Source organism: Trichoplusia ni, chromosome 5 (genome assembly GCF_003590095.1).
Source record: "Trichoplusia ni isolate ovarian cell line Hi5 chromosome 5, tn1, whole genome shotgun sequence".
Classification (NCBI taxonomy): domain Eukaryota; kingdom Metazoa; phylum Arthropoda; class Insecta; order Lepidoptera; family Noctuidae; genus Trichoplusia; species Trichoplusia ni.
The window spans coordinates 14,122,673-14,138,964 of record NC_039482.1 but is presented as its reverse complement, the minus strand read 5'-3'; the positions used below and the strand labels follow the sequence as shown (position 1 = coordinate 14,138,964).

Below are 16,292 nucleotides of genomic sequence, written 5' to 3'. Positions count from 1 at the left end.
AAATTGATGTCTCATTATATCCTAATCGGGATGGAAAATTGTAAAAGGTTTCCATATCGAAAGGCTTAATTATGGCTCTATCACTGAATCATAATATGGCTATGGCTCTATCACTGTTTAATTATACGGAAGGCTGTCAACGCATAATTAATGTTATTCACTACTTTTTGTTCCAATAAATAGTTTTGATTTGATTACAGATTTTCACATCATCATCATCATCCACATCTTTGGTCTTCCTTTCTACTTAGCAGTAGGAAGGAAGACCAAAGATGTGGATGATTGGAGGAGTGGAGAAAGGGGAAACGAGAAAGCAGTAGCCTGCTTTCTCGTTTCCCCTTTCTCGTGCCATTTTTTACGGTCCTGTGCCAGCCTCAACCAGACTCGACCGAGACCTTTACCATGTCGTCACATAAAAAATATAACAAACTTTTATAAAGTACAATTTTATTATTTAGTGTTTCATATACGCATATTACGCATATCTCATATACGCGAATCTTGCGGGAATCAGGATTGGCAGTATGAATGATCACTGATTTCCTCTTAGAAAGTAAGTGAGCTGGCGAGTCAAAAATACAGGTTAATATAATAATATATAATATAATATTGGACAACATTCACACAACGCCATCTAGTCTCAAATTAAGCAGAGCTTGTGTTATGAGTACTAGACAACTGATAAACATACTTATATAGTTCTAAATACATACATAATATAGATAAATTACACGTTGACGGCATTTCGTAAATCCTTTTTGAAAAACTTAAGCTATTAGGCACAAAAAAAGTAAAGTAGTACATATTGACGGTTGTTTGTTATTTTGCCAAACGTTTCTAACTTGTGAAGTTTTACATTGCTTGAACGAATTTATAATTGCTGAAAAATGACGGAAACCGATAGCACCAACAGGCCTTTGCAAATGCCGGTGGATTTTCTACCTTATCTTGAAAGATATAGAGTGTACCAAATGTTGAAGGTATCTACTTCATTATTCAGATTTTACATTTCTAACGTACAATCTTTGTCAGTACCTCCATGACTAATTACTTTCTCGGGAACTCTTGTAACGTAAATGCAGAATATTGAGGTTTTATTCGCAACAGACTAGATAGAATTTTGATCTCGAAATCAGTCTGATGGAAATCGGCTATCGGCAAGTATAATTAAGATGCTTTGTTGGGAGTTCTACGCTATTTCTATAACTGACAGTAGCTTCGTTCGACCCGGATTAATCAGATACACTATTCCTTGCTCATCCTACTGGAAAACCTATATTTATTTGAATAAGAATCGAGTGTTTGTTCAGCTATCTACATACCAAATTTCATCGAAATTGGTTCTGCTCTTACCCCGGTGTAAAGTGAAGTTTGTATTTTGAAGTCTGGATTAGCAATTATCTTGACTTAACTTACCTAAGAAGTAATATTTTAAGCAAATCTAATATATAAAATTCCCGTGTCACGATGTTAGTTACCGTACTCCTCCGAAACGGTTCGACCGATTCTTATGAAATTTTGTATACATATTGGGTAGGACTGAGAATAGAACAACATCTATTTTTCATACCCCTAAGTGACAAAGGTTGCCCACACTAAAATTTATTTTTTTATTTTTCGGACGAATATTTTTGTTTTTACTTTTTTATAATGTAGCATTAAAAAATACATCCAACTAGATATAATTTATCAGGCAAAACGACGTTTGCTGGGTCAGCTAGTTTATATATAATTTTTAGATTTTACTTTAAAGATCTTTGTGTTCAGGACATGACAAGAGACCTCATTGTCCACTTGCCGAAGGATCATCTCAAGCATATGAAGGTTTTTTTGAGCAAGCATATGCATGCAACGGAGGCACCGCGGATGTTGTTACTCATTGCACCTGATCTTACCATAGGTAATTTGATATGCATGTATGTACTTGCTACATTTATCTGTAGGTACATCTAATAGAAATAATTACTGTAATCTTCATTGCTTTATCAGATGTGAAATGTCTGGCGAAACAGATGATAAAGGACTTCGGTTGCTTCGTAGTGACACGTCGCTGCGTGATGGATCGCTATGAGAAAGTAAACGTTTACTAATTATCGCTATTGCATGGATATCGATAATTCATGATTATGGTAATAACGTAATATGGTCTGCAGCACGATGACTACGTGCCAGGATGTGTGTCTCCTCAGCTGATGTCGGAGGTCACGAAGAGCATAGTTACGAAGGAACCCGTGCCTCATGCTGGATGGCTTATGTTTGGTAAATCTTCTTTCTCTGTGGCTACATACTTATTGCATGATTCTGGTAATGTAGACGCAGTGTAGAACTATCCTTACCATTTTTATTGCAAACATGTATAGTACAGCGTAAGTGAAGTGCATATATGCAATTAAATAATTAAATAATAATTGCGGACAACATCACATACATTGTTCTGAACCAAAGTAAGTTGCTAAAGCACTTGTGCTATGGAATTCAGATACAACGAAGGTACCACAAACACCCAGACCCGAGACAATATAGAAATGTGAATTTTTACATTGACCCGACCGGGGATCGAACCCGGGACCCCAGAGCTAGCGACACCTTGAAACCGGTGCGTACGCCACTCGACCACGGAGGTCGTCAATTGCAATCATCAGCGGGCTCAAAGTGGTCCCAAAAGGTTCGTGTAAGTAGAGCACGGCATGCGCGGTGCCTGTTGTTGGAACTTGGTCTGCGCGCTACCGTTTACTTTGATTTTTTACAATATGAAACCCGTTAAGGGCCCAGCAATTTAGTCAAATATAGGACCTAGCATGACTCACTTAAAATGAATTGTTGGTCCGTAGATAACTCTTCATTAAGACGTTATACACAGGCTGAAAACTAGAGAAATACCTAGTCATCTAAGAACTAAGTTACCGCACCGTCCCACGTTGAGTAACAAAAGTAAAAATAATTACAGTCATCGTGTTGTACCTCGTTACAAGATTGGTGCTCAGCGCTTTATTAGTAGACTTCGAGTGTCAGGTCAGGGTACCTACACCAACAAATTTATTGTCAAACTCCACTAAGTACTGACGACTGAATATAACAGTAGTGAGTATGTCCCAGACCACCCGTGCACGGTCCGCGAGGCGCGCTGTCTGCAGCAGGACGGAGTGCTGCCCACGGTGACCATCGTACTCTCCAACACGCCTCCCGTGGCGCCGCAGACCTCCAGCAACCTCACCCCTTCCAGAAACTTCTTCCAGCAAGATTTTGAAGGCCTCAAGTTTGCATACAAAGCTACCTTGAAGGTAACGAAAAAAAATGTCTTATTGCGTCAGTAAGTATACGGAATGTTTCGAAAATGCTTTGAGAGACGCTCGAAATATGAGGAATATATTCAGCACAAGCAAACACTTCAGCAATAGCAGCCTTTTAAATTGATTCTGGGCGAGTAAGCAGCGAAAGAATCTACGACGTAGAGCTGCACTAAAATAATTAAATTTGAATATCTATATTATATCAATACAATATTGTGTTCATAATTTATTTTTGTTTCCTAAAGGAGGTATACATTGAACCCGAGGATGACGCGGATAAGATATCGACCAAGTGCTTCAACGCGGTCCGCGCATTTAACTCCGGAGCACAAGGTCCGAAGCAAGGTATCAGCGTAGTAGGAGCGCCCGGCGTCTACCGGGTGCTGCTGCTTGGGCCGCGGGGCTCCGGCCGCAGGAGCCAGGCACATCTACTCGCGAAGCACTTCGGACTAGTTTACTGTTAGTATTGCCAAGATTTATCTCTACAAAAAGCAGACAAAATTATGAGTCTTGATATATGTAAATTGGTATAATTTATTTCCCTAACAGTGCATTTCGACGCTGTTTTCAATGAAGCAGGAGCAAAGGATGATGAGCTAGGCCAAAGAATTCGCAGCTTTGGTACCAGCATCCAGCTTCGAGCCGAGGCAGTCAAGAGGCGGCTCATCAAAAAGGTAGTAAATATCTAGTTCCTTACCTTAATACTAATATGTAAAAAATTAGACTGCGGAATAGGTAACGAGATAATGGGATGTCGAAAAATTTTGCTTAGGATTGATTTAACGGTAATTTAATGTCATTCATATTTCATTCAAGGACTGCATCGACCACGGATGGGTGTTAACTGGATTCCCAACATGCGGCAGTGATTTCGAGCTTCTAGACAATATGCCTACTCCACCAAACCGGTGAGTTTACTTTCAAGTTTTCTTGTCTGAGAGCTAGACAAAAAGCAATCGCAACAAAAAGTCCAGATGACCGTAACAAATTATTTTATACTGAACTACTTTCACTTCGAAAGCAATTTCGATTGTTGAAAGTAGACTATTATTAAAAGTTGCCAAGTGGCAGAATTTATTTTCTAAACTTACTAAATTTGTTAAATAGGTAGGTGCAGCTTCCAATTGTGCCAAAAAATATTATTTAGATATTAATTTACGCTTTTTCTTTCAGAATAATATTTCTTAATATAGATGTAGGGACATGTCGCCAACGCTCGTCACGGCAGGGAGTGGACTGGTGCACGGGCCAGACTGCGCCGATGGGATCGGGGCCCCGAGTAGTCATCCACCCTAACTACGACGCAGAACGACTGGAACAAGAAGTAATTAAGAATTATTCCTAACTTTAAGTGTTTCTTTGTCATCACTAGCGTTTGATTTGGTTCGGAAAATAACCAAATGGAAAACATTGCAATGAAATATTATCAAGGCGTAGGTAGGTACATAGATTTCACGATTTCAATCGAATGTTTCCAAACTTTATAGAATAGTAAATCACTCATGCTTCGCCATTGCAAAAATCAAAAGTTCAATCAGACAAATCATTTAGCAAGCTTATCCAAAAAATATTTTGACGATTTCGATTGTTACGAAGTCATGTCTGAGTATAATTATGAAGTTTAGCAAAAATATGGCAGGTATGCTAATAACATGACTTGAAAAGTCAATGACCTACAAGAGCTAACAGTAGTTTAGGCTTCGGTGATATCTACGTGATAATTTTAAAGGCCCGTTACTGCGTGCTTAGCATACATAGTAGTTGGCGTAGACAGCATTTTATTGGCAAAAGCCGAAATATGTTTTTTCCCGTTGTTTTACTAGACTAGGTCAAATTCGTAAGCCTTTAAAGAATTTCTTGTGTACTTACTACTAATTTAGGTGCTCAGTCAGCTATAGAAGTCTAATAACACAATCAGATTTTCAGAAATGGTACTAATATCATAGGGTGATTGTAATAGGGTGACTGGCTGTAAATACCAAATTCTACATGGCATTGAAAAATACTGGTACATTGTAAACCTGTCTGTTTATTTTTGACTGCTAAGTATTTATTGCGTGGATAAATTAATTAATTTTCTAGGTGGGAAATTAAGTAATAAAAGTACGTATACCTAATTAATTCTCAGCATGTAACAACTATTATTGATTTGTATGCTTTAGTGGGACACATACTTCACGGAGTCCCTGGCGGAGCTACGAGCAGCAGCCGGCATTACCGCGACGGAGGTAGACGCTAGCGAACCGTTTGGTAGGTCTAACACAATCCACGGGCGCGTCGTCCTGCGCACCCGTTCTTATGGGGAGTGAGGAGCGAGGTGGGCTTTTTCTAGAGAAGGAGTCCATAGGACTAGAGCCAGCCAGAGACGGCGGAGCTTACGTTTCACCCCAGAAAAATAAAGGTCAAACACAACCCTGAACCCGACCATGAACCGACATCCATTGATATTTAATGTAATAATTGGTAAACAATCCGGGGTCGTGCTTTCCACTTTACGCTTTTTCTAATTAGTTCTAAATACTATTTTACGGTATGCGTTACGTGCTAGATTTACATAAGAGGGAAATACCAATTGCTAACAGAGATAAGATAAAGAAAGTCCATTTCAATCAAACTATTAAGATATAGGTTATTCTTATGTGATTATTTTCTTGTGAATATTTTTGGCAAAACTCAGCCAATTCGAAATATCGATTGAAAGAACACGACCACAGAGGTCAGGATCAATTTCGACTTGTCGTTGTGACAGTTTTAGAGGAGTGACCTTAGTCAATGACTAAGGATGAAGCTCGAAACACGTTATCTATAAATGATGTAAAAAATGGCATAACATGAATATTGGCTAGTTTGTCCAACCGTGGCAACACGGTTCATAGAATTAGTAGTAATTAACTTTGATTATTTCGCATATTTTAATTTTATGCATGATAACTATAATTACATAATAATGCAACAGAAGCACAGCTTCAGTTCTCTTGCATCATAGATTTGAACATAATAAAAAAGGTCGTTGGTTGAATACCCGTTTTCTGTTGTTGTTCTAATCAAAGAATCTATCAAGTGTTTAAAAGACAGACTGCAGTGACTGTCTTTTTTGGGATAAAGAGTTTTTGTTTTATGGTTGTTTCTCCTTTCAGATAAAGTTCAAGTGAAGATACAAGCGGCCGTCATTGCAGCACCACCCTTTGATATAGAGTGCTGTTCCCAATTGCGCAATGTACGTGCCGATTAAATTTTTCGTCATTATACTAATTTTATCTGGTAGTATTTATTAATTTAGAAATAAAAGATTTTGTCGTTAGAAAAATGTTTTTATTTATGTACTCCTCCGTACTTCAATTGAAATTATTTAATTTCTACATAATTATTTAATTATTCTGCTAATTATGAACTAACAATTCTGCAGTCTCAAAATAATTACATACATACAGTTAAGAACACTGAGGTAGTCTCTAGGATGTGATGAGACTCAGTATCGGATCATCAGCCGCTAGCAGCAGATGAATCGATAAACGAAAAGTCATGGAAACAGGCCTCTCGCATTTCACACGCAAACTATTGCTTTCACTAAAAATAAAAATGCATCAATTTTTACAATTAAGTTCACGCACCAGTCAGACGCGCATGCGCAACGGCAGAAACTCGATCAGATCTCGGCTCCGTGACGGCAGGCCGCCCGCCGCACACGCCACACACACGCGACACTCATACATCAGACAGGCATACAATAAATATACACAACACGAGCATAAACACTCCACATCCGTGTTCCGTCACAGACTGTGTACTATGCAGAGTAAGATACTCACACAGTGTACAGTCTGCGACTCGGGATCACATATGGTTATGATCACGTATTAAAGTCTGTTAGGTTACAACTCGTCTTTGAAGTCTTCTTCTTCTCCTCCGGCGCCGGGCGGAGGTACGCCTCCCTGGCCTTGGTAGAGCTTGGCAATGATGGGCTGAACCACATCTTCAAGTGATTTCTTCTGTTTCTTGTACTCTTCTGAGTCAACATCTTGGTTGTCTTCTAACCATTTGATGGCAGCATCAATAGCCTCTTCCATCTTAGTCTTTTCGTCATCGCTCAACTGTGGACAAGCAAAAAAAAATATTAAGTCTTTTGTTGTTGTTAATTAGAACATTTCTAAATAAATATGTTTGTTATGTGGAGTAATGGAGTTAAAGAAGTTATTTAGTTTTTTTTTTAACAATATTAAGTGATACCAACCTTGGCACCAAGTTTTTCTTTGTCCTGGAGCTGGTTCTTGATGGAGTAAGCATAGCTCTCCAGCTCGTTCCTGGACTCAACGCGCTCCTTGAGCCTCTTGTCCTCATCGGCGAACTTTTCAGCGTCCTTGATCATTCTCTCGATATCCTCAGGTGTCAGCCTGTTCTGGTCGTTAGTGATGACAATCTTTTCGCGGTTTCCTGTTCCTTTGTCTTCGGCCGATACTTGCAGAATACCGTTAGCATCAATTTCGAAGGTGACCTCGATTTGAGGAATACCACGTGGCGCTGGAGGAATGCCAGTAAGATCAAACTTTCCGAGTAAGTGGTTGTCCTTGGTCATAGGACGTTCACCTTCATACACCTGGATTGTAACAGTGTGTTGGTTGTCGCTAGCAGTAGAGAAGATCTGTGACTTCTTAGTAGGGATGACAGTGTTACGGGGGATGAGCTTGGTCATGACACCTCCGACAGTCTCGATACCCATGGTGAGAGGGTTGACGTCGAGGAGCACGATAGCGTCAGTGTCTTGTTCTCCGCTGAGCACGCCAGCTTGTACGGCGGCACCGTAAGCGACAGCTTCGTCGGGGTTGATGCCTCGGGAAGGCTCCTTGCCGTTGAAGAATTCCTTGACTAATTGCTGAACCTTGGGGATACGAGTAGAACCACCAACCAGTACAATCTCATCAACATCCTTTTTGTTCATGTCAGCATCTTCCAAGACCTTTTGTACAGGCTTGAGGGTAGATCTGAAAAGATCCATGTTCAATTCTTCGAACTTAGCCCTGGTGAGGGTTTCGGCGAAGTCTTCACCTTCGAAGAAGGATTCAATTTCGATCTTGACTTGGTGACTGGAGGAAAGAGCCCTCTTAGCCTTCTCAACTTCACGACGCAGTTTCTGTACGGCACGGTTGTCTTTCCTGATGTCCTTGCCCTTCTTCTTCTTGTACAGTTTGATGAAGTGCTCCATGACCCTCTGGTCGAAGTCCTCACCACCCAAGTGGGTGTCACCATTGGTGGCCACTACTTCAAAGACTCCATTGTCGATGGTGAGCAGAGACACGTCGAAAGTACCACCACCCAAATCGAATACAAGTACGTTCTTCTCGCCCTCTTTCTTGTCAAGACCGTAAGCGATGGCAGCGGCGGTAGGCTCGTTGATGATTCTCATCACCTGGAGACCAGCGATGGCACCGGCGTCCTTGGTGGCTTGACGCTGAGCGTCGTTGAAGTAGGCGGGGACAGTTACGACGGCGTGAGTCACTTTCTTGCCGAGGTAAGCCTCAGCAGTTTCCTTCATCTTGGTGAGGACCATAGCGGAGATTTCTTCAGGAGCAAAGATTTTGTCACCCTGAGAAGTCATGACCGAAACATGGGGTTTGCTGTTCTTTTCAACCACCTTGAAGGGGAAGAATTTAACATCATGCTGGACAGTGGAGTCACTCCATTCACGACCAATGAGACGCTTGGCATCAAAGACTGTGTTTTCAGGGTTGGTGGTCAGCTGGTTCTTGGCGGCGTCACCAATAAGACGCTCGCCATCAGCGGTGAATGCTACATACGAGGGAGTGATACGGTTACCCTGGTCGTTAGCAATGATTTCCACACGGCCGTTCTTGTACACACCCACACTGTGGACAAATGAAAATTGGAATTATATTAACTGCTAGCCAATCATCAATACATTTATAGGCTAATTTCTAGCTTTTATTTATTCCACATTTCTATCCATTCAATAAATATATTTAAAAATTTGCAGCAGTAGGCTGATTAAATTACGTCACCAATTCTGAGAGGTTTATTTATCACAAAAGACTTTGATAACCGAATTGTAAAATAAAGGCTCACTACTTCTTACTACTTCACAATATGAAGTAGTGAAGCAAGAAAGAAGGCATTAGCTAAAGTAACAGCAACAGGTTTAGAAAATTATTTTTTTAATTAAAATTTATTATTACTTATTTTATTAAGTTAGTTCAACAATAAGTGTCTCTTAATAAATTATTTAAATTAGAACTTCTTTTTTAATTAATTATCAAGAGGATCCATATTGCAGGTAGGTAAGACAAGTCTACAGTCTTATAAGAAAAAAGGGGGTGGATATTATAAATTCTTACCATGAGTAAGTGGTACCCAAGTCGATACCGATGACTGTGCCGATCTCCTTTTCTTTATCCTTCTTCTCGTCGGCGTAAACCGCCACGACCACGCAGGCCAACGCTAAGATACTCCACCGCATTTTGAGCATGCAATGTCACGATTTTCTGTAACAAATTAAATTAATATTAGTTATTAATCCTTCTTGTGTAAATCATTAATAAGAAACAGCTGCTTGAAGTTATTTATGATCATCAAAGCTTCCAGATGACACCTTTTAGTAGAGACACGTAATCGGCAAAGGACACGTCATATAGGGCGCCGGGCCAAACTCGACCAGATTACAGGTTGAATAGAAATTGAAAGTAACCCGTTACAATTCTAACGGCGTTAAAATCTTAACGGTATCTTGAGGCGGCAATGGGGTTATAATATGGGACGCCCCAACAACCGACTCGGCGGCACCGCGGCGTCGAGAAAATTCGCTGACGTTACACACAGATTAGAGGAATTTTAGTAAAAGATGAATGAAAGATTGTTCTGTGTTTTAAGATGCCCCGTCTGATATAAAACATAGCCTTTGCAAGAAATACCTTATAATTTTACTACTTGTCTGAAATCTAGTCCACTAATGGATGAGGTTAACAAGGCATAGCGATCGGTACATGGTTTAGAAAAAAATGTATCAAAAAAGGGCTATGGTTATGAAAAAAGATAATTACCAAATACTACAGCTGATTAAAGAAATTGAATTCCAATAAGGGTAATTCACAGCCACGATACAAGCACTTTGAATGAAATACACGAGTACAAATTCACAATTACGTTGTTCCTTCACCTTCGATTTTTCAAGAAAAACTGAAGTCTCACACGCGGCCGTCGCTATTATTTAGCGCTAGTATCTATCGTGGGTGAATGTGATTGGTCCACTAAACGATGACGTATCACAAACTTCTCAACGATTGAACCAAGTGTGGGTATTTGGCGTAATCTGATTGGCCCACGTTTGGCTCTGACTATGACCATTCTCCTTAGCGGCAATTTTAAACGAAGGTTTAACTTTACGATTATTGCAACAGCTAGGTAGATGTTATATCTTTTTCCAAACTTACGAAATACTATAAATGACTAATGTCAACAGATATTCATTTCAAGAAGAATTACATTATAGAATCGGTATCAAGAGCAATATACTCCAAGTGAGTTTTAGATTTTCCAGAAACTTCTTTACTTACCTTCTAGAACATTTTACTAGAAATGTTCTGATTCTTCGATAAGCAAGAAAGTATGGTAAACAAAAAGGACTGTTACAGATGTCCTAAACAATTTTAGCTCAGACATGACTGATTTTTATGTAGAATCAGCATCAGCTTAGATAAACGCCAATAGTGCAATACTTTGATTATGACCTTCTTTACGAAATTAATTGCGACTATTTCATTAGGAAACCATTCAGTGCTAAATCATTGGTGCTAAATACACTTGCGCTTGTAAACCTCATTAATTTGTCAAACGAAAGAGGAAAGGTTTCGTTAAATTTATTACCAATTTTCTCAAAGCGATATACATAAAGTTAGAGCATGCCTGATTGAACGACCGCTTTCTAGCTATAAAAATACCACAAGAGAGTCCAGAAATTTGATCTGTTTTCCGATATCCTCGCCTTTGTTCTAACGTGATTGAATGTATAGTAATGTATGTATGTTGTTTTTGTGTTTGGTGCGAAAGTAAATAGAGCTATAATGAGGACAATTGTTCTAATATTCAAGGTTTTCTAACTATACTTGAAACATTTATGCCAATAAGATAATAATGATTTCTATGGTCTCTTGATTTCGCTGACTTAGGTACGCGTGGAGTTAACAGTGAATGCAGTAAGCATCAGGACCTCAGGACCAATAAAGATACCTATTACAGTTGAGTGTTGAGCATTGCATGATCACATCTTTTGAAATAGGTCGGTATATTTTTTATAAAAGACCGTCCAGCTCCATAATTTCCCTGATTACGCACAGGCTTTAAACGTAAACATCTCGATTCTCATGGGAAAAAAATGACCAATGACACGAATATGACTTTGCAAGAGATTTAACAATAAATATTGATGTTGCATGATACATACGGATTTGGAAACTGTTCACCTTACACGTCAGCTCAACAAAATAGATAACATATGTTTATTATTATTCATTTCATCTATTATAGCGGACTATCTGCTTCACTGTCTTTATAAGTCTTTTGTATAGGGCCTTTATTCTACATCAACAAGGGCCATTCTAGAGGTATATGTAAGCAGGCTCTAAGGTGGAGAGAAAAATAATACAATACCATTTAATACTATACATACGTATTTATTTCATAATTATTAAAAGTGTCTTCATATAGACGTACATATATTGCATACAAACTGTACAAAAATACCTACCCTTTTTATAAACAAAAAAAGAATCGCTTTTAAATATTTAATATTCATATTACTCACAACAACGAAAACGAAACATATTTCGAAGCAGTTTATCAAGTTAATGAAAAATAGCGAATAAATAGAAAAAAAATGGCAACCCACATCCTAAAAATATAATATAATTTTGAACTTAAAACTATGACAACAGCTGGTAGTCTATGTACTTATAAAAGCAAGAAAGAAAACACTTGAGCAAATAATATAGGAACTCATACATAAAATCCCGCGCCAAAAAATGATAAGACTCCAAATAACAATTATTAGTGTTTCTTAGATATGATGTCGAGGAGTAGTGGCGCGAAGTAGGTTATGATGCAGTCAGCACCTGGAAATTAGAAACAAAAGGCTGAACATATGACGTGAATGGTGGCTAAAAAACAAGAGAATTAATAGTGTTGAGAAATAGATGTATATTATGAGCAAACAATGTAATTCAAGATATCGCACCGCGTTGGCGCCTGAGCCTCTTATTTACCTTTACACCGCAATTAAATTATACCTAATTTTAGAATTTCTTGATATATTTTCCCACAACAACCCATCAATGAATCATACAAATCCTTAAAAAACCGTCGTTATATATGTATTAAAACTAGCGTAACCGATTATTTTTATCAATCTTACAAGGGCTGGACATAGGGAAGTTTTTACGTAACTGTATGGACTGAAAATCTACTGACCAGCTCTCCTCATGCTTGTTAATGTCTCCAGGAGAATACTTTGAACCTCCGTGCTATCTCCGCTGCGGCAAATCATCGTGTATTCGCCGGATACCTGAGAGAGAATATAATAACCAATTAAAACATTAAAAATACATAGGCTATTTGACCAAAGAATACAGGTTCATCAGCTAGTTAGAAACAAGGTATTGGTAACATACTATTATTATTTTTATAAATCATTAATAAGTTACGAAATAAAACGTATCAAAGTTGGTGAAACGTTTGATAGTGAAAATTACATCACCATGTCGGTTATGTTTTCTGATAAGTGATACGAGATTTCAAATTACTTTATCATCTTTTATAAGCGATAAAATAAAATACCCAATTTATAAGTAAGAGGTTAATTTAAGTTATTTAAAATAATGGCACGCAAAATGAGAACTTAAGAGAATCTTATCGTTAATAGTAAGATTACTTTACTAAATATACAAATTCTGAAATAACTGCCGTCTTACCTGATAGACAAACAATGGATGGGTGGGGTATTTATCTTTAGTTTGTCTCACGATATCCAGGTAAGGTAGGCCGGGCTTCACCATCAGGAAATCAGCACCCTCAGCCACATCACGGGCCTACAGAATAAAAAACATTCTTAATAATTTTATATGAACAGAGGTATCTGTTCTTGCTGAGTTGAGGAGAAAAGACGTTCAGATCAGTTCACTTCTCACGTTCATCTTTTATGCGAATATACGAGGCGATGTTACGATACCGATACTGTTATAAGTTTGAAGTGTATGTCTGTCTGTGATATCATAGTTCCCGAACGGATTGTGCGACATTAAATTTGGTTTGTTTTGTATTTAAAATTAATTATGTGCAACTGTTCTTGCACATGCTTGATAAAAATCTGTCGATCCTTTTATAACCCACGTCGTATCATACATTTTTAGTTTGTATAATAAATGGATTCTAAACGCGATATCTAACTTACAGCGGCTCTGGCAGCCAGTCCCGCACTGCCGGGTGGCAACTGGTAGCACTTCCTGTCGCCTTCCATCGGTGAACTCTTCATGGTGTCGCGGAATGGTCCATACATTGATGACGCAAACTTGCACGAGTAAGATAATACCGATACCTGTAAGAAATATATTTTTTTTTTTTTATTTATGCACATCAACAACATAAACACAAATATAAAAATAAACATTACACGAATCTTAAAACTAGTGTTTACATCAATTATAGACGTGCACAACAATTACAAAAAAAAGAAAGAAAGTCTTCACAGTATTTTACAGGTACAATATTGCTATATAAAAAGGAGTAAAATTAAACAACTTTGAAAAGTAGAAGATATAACGAAGTAGTAACAATAATAAAAAAAAGTACAGTAATAAATGTAATAATAATAAAAAACATAAAAAAACATCATCGAAAACAATTACTTATTACTATCAAGTAACTTTATTAAAGTATTATTAAAATATTATATTTAACAAAGTTTATTTCAAAACATAACTACAGAAGTGCATTTTCATGTCGAGTGGTCTGATAAGCCGCCATCAGCTCGACTGTTTAATTGCCGCCGAATATTGTACCCCTGTCCTCCTGGCTACTGTATTAAAAACTTGTAGAAGCGCTTAATCTTAAAAAATAAATATTATAATTTCTCGTTTCTTGTCCATAATGCGAAAATATAGTGTCAGTAGTAATGCGTAAAGCTGAGGACCAAGTGTTGTGACATAACTGGTAAGGCTTAGATCACGTTAAGCTAAGGTAATTTAGTATTCTGCTGTTACTTACTTGATTCTGCAGTTTACAGGCAACCAGAGCATCTTTAATCGCCTTTATCCTGTTATCCATCATGTCGGAAGGGGCGACAATATGTGCACCTGAAGGTAATTTAAAATAGTCATCAGCTTTATTTCATACATACAGTTTTGAGTAATTGTTGTGAAGCTGGAACTACTTTTTTTCCAGTTCCATTTTATTTGAGCTATAAGGCCCCATAGTATCGCTTATATTAAATGGATTCTACAGTCTTAAATTGTTCAGAGACAAAACATCAGTAACGAAGTATGGGTACCAAAAAGACCAAATAAAATCAATTTAGACATTATATCATAATAAGTATTGAAAGGCCAACAAAATTACCTAAACCACTCAGTTAATAAAGGTGAAAGGTTATCAGTCATTTTAGAAACTTCACAGGCCATTTTGTTATTATTTGATTAAAACTTAATAGTTTTTATTTTACATCCTTACCAGCTTTAGCATAAGCCAGGGCCACTTCAGCAATTCTCCGCACTGATGCAGCATGGTCTATTGCCCCAGTGGAAGTGAGAAGACCACAGTGTCCATGAGAAGTGTATGGACACAGACAGACATCACAGGCTATGAGGAGATCCGGGAATGTTGCCCGGAGCCTCGGGAGAGCCTTTATCACTGGGTTTTCTGGACAGTCAGCAGCTGTACCACTGGCATCCTGGCGCAAGCAGTTTTATAAACTTTTTAAATTTCAAATATAAGAACAAAACCAATGCATAATTTATTTTATATTATTTAAACCAACCTTTTCCAGAGTGTTGACAATACCAAAAATTAGAATGGACTTGAGTCCCTTTTCTACTAGTTGGTGAAGCCTTTTGATCAGTTGCTCAATACCATATCTGCAAACATCAGGCATACTGCCCACATGTTGAACTTCATTGTCGTCTTCTCTGTAATATAAACAAATATGTTTTAACTACTTACAACGGACTAATTTAGAAGTGATTGTAGAAGGAAGGAACTTGCAGAATATGATTTCAAAATGGTTTCCTCCAGCGGCTTATACTTACAATAGAAATACAGGATACATAATATTATGCGGTTCAATACTGGTATTCGGTTCTTGAAGTTTTCTTAAAGTTGAATGAAAGTAACCCCCTTGCAGGACATGTTCGGCACTCAAAAATAATTGGTTCATCTTGATACGAATAAAATTAACCTGCTATTAAAATCGTGTAAACGCAATTATACGGAAATTATGTAGATTACTATCAGCACTTATCCAGCATATATTCGAAACTTCTACAATAATAAAATAAACATCACACGTATGTCACGGTTGTCAAATCTGACAATGACGTGGATTTGACATTTTTTTGACGTTTAAAGACGAAATCACTTTTTGCGTGAGGCAATTTTTGTTGCTGTTTGTATTTATACTTTTATACTAATCTATATACTAATACATAAAGCTGAAGAGTTTGTTTGTTTGTTTGAACGCGCTAATCTCAAGAACTACTGGTTCGAATCGAAAATTATTTTTGTGTTGAATAGACTATTTATCAAGGAAGGCTATATGCTATTTAACATCACGCTGCGACTAATGAGCGAAGATATAATGGAAAATGTGGAAAAAACGGGGAAAATTATTCATCTTTGAGGGCTTCCGTTGCGTGCGCTGCGAAAACGGTTCAAGATCTTCAAACCACGTGGAAGAAGTCGCGGGCAACAGCTAGTTCCCTATAAATCTAAATTCAATTCAAACCACACACG

At 37.9% G+C, this 16,292-nt stretch overlaps 3 protein-coding genes across 4 annotated transcripts; 1 reads left to right on the top strand and 2 right to left on the bottom strand.

Annotated features, from left to right (window-relative positions):
- Positions 1-783: 783 nt before the first annotated feature.
- On the top strand, positions 784-7,013 carry LOC113494619 (adenylate kinase 8). 2 transcript variants are annotated; one of them, XM_026873048.1, is made up of 11 exons: positions 784-980; positions 1,768-1,900; positions 1,990-2,075; positions 2,154-2,259; positions 3,097-3,281; positions 3,536-3,749; positions 3,840-3,964; positions 4,107-4,198; positions 4,464-4,614; positions 5,453-5,540; positions 6,428-7,013. In XM_026873048.1, exons 1-11 carry the CDS (start codon positions 888-890, stop codon positions 6,520-6,522), a joined length of 1,368 nt encoding a protein of 455 aa, XP_026728849.1. In that variant the 5' UTR covers positions 784-887; the 3' UTR covers positions 6,523-7,013. The 2 variants fall into 2 exon arrangements, with proteins under 2 accessions (XP_026728849.1, XP_026728851.1); XM_026873050.1 differs by lacking the exon at positions 5,453-5,540 and having other exon boundaries at positions 6,428-6,526.
- LOC113494618 (endoplasmic reticulum chaperone BiP) lies at positions 6,669-10,480 on the bottom strand. Its single transcript, XM_026873047.1, has 4 exons — positions 10,340-10,480; positions 9,638-9,784; positions 7,522-9,151; positions 6,669-7,381 (listed from the first exon to the last, which is right to left on the bottom strand). Exons 2-4 carry the CDS (start codon positions 9,766-9,768, stop codon positions 7,163-7,165), a joined length of 1,980 nt encoding a protein of 659 aa, XP_026728848.1. The 5' UTR covers positions 9,769-9,784; positions 10,340-10,480; the 3' UTR covers positions 6,669-7,162.
- Positions 10,481-12,184: 1,704 nt separating this feature from the next.
- On the bottom strand, positions 12,185-15,873 carry LOC113494620 (delta-aminolevulinic acid dehydratase). The gene is made up of 8 exons (XM_026873051.1): positions 15,590-15,873; positions 15,322-15,469; positions 15,015-15,234; positions 14,553-14,641; positions 13,741-13,884; positions 13,262-13,378; positions 12,762-12,855; positions 12,185-12,406 (listed from the first exon to the last, which is right to left on the bottom strand). The coding sequence occupies exons 1-8, from the start codon at positions 15,715-15,717 to the stop codon at positions 12,342-12,344; spliced, it is 1,005 nt and encodes a 334-aa protein (XP_026728852.1). The 5' UTR covers positions 15,718-15,873; the 3' UTR covers positions 12,185-12,341.
- Between the last annotated feature and the right edge of the window lie 419 nt (positions 15,874-16,292).

Coding starts and splice junctions, on each gene's coding strand:
- LOC113494619 (XM_026873048.1), top strand. CDS start 888: ATGACGGAAACCGATAGCACCAACAGGCCTTTGCAAATGCCGGTGGAT. Junction 2,260..3,096: donor TGCTGGATGGCTTATGTTTG/GTAAATCTTCTT, acceptor AGTATGTCCCAG/ACCACCCGTGCACGGTCCGC. Junction 5,541..6,427: donor AGACGCTAGCGAACCGTTTG/GTAGGTCTAACA, acceptor TTCTCCTTTCAG/ATAAAGTTCAAGTGAAGATA.
- LOC113494618 (XM_026873047.1), bottom strand. CDS start 9,768: ATGCTCAAAATGCGGTGGAGTATCTTAGCGTTGGCCTGCGTGGTCGTG. Junction 9,152..9,637: donor TTGGGTACCACTTACTCATG/GTAAGAATTTAT, acceptor ATTTGTCCACAG/TGTGGGTGTGTACAAGAACG. Junction 7,382..7,521: donor AAGAAAAACTTGGTGCCAAG/GTTGGTATCACT, acceptor GCTTGTCCACAG/TTGAGCGATGACGAAAAGAC.
- LOC113494620 (XM_026873051.1), bottom strand. CDS start 15,717: ATGAACCAATTATTTTTGAGTGCCGAACATGTCCTGCAAGGGGGTTAC. Junction 15,235..15,321: donor TTGTCAACACTCTGGAAAAG/GTTGGTTTAAAT, acceptor TGCTTGCGCCAG/GATGCCAGTGGTACAGCTGC. Junction 13,885..14,552: donor CCTGTAAACTGCAGAATCAA/GTAAGTAACAGC, acceptor TATTTCTTACAG/GTATCGGTATTATCTTACTC.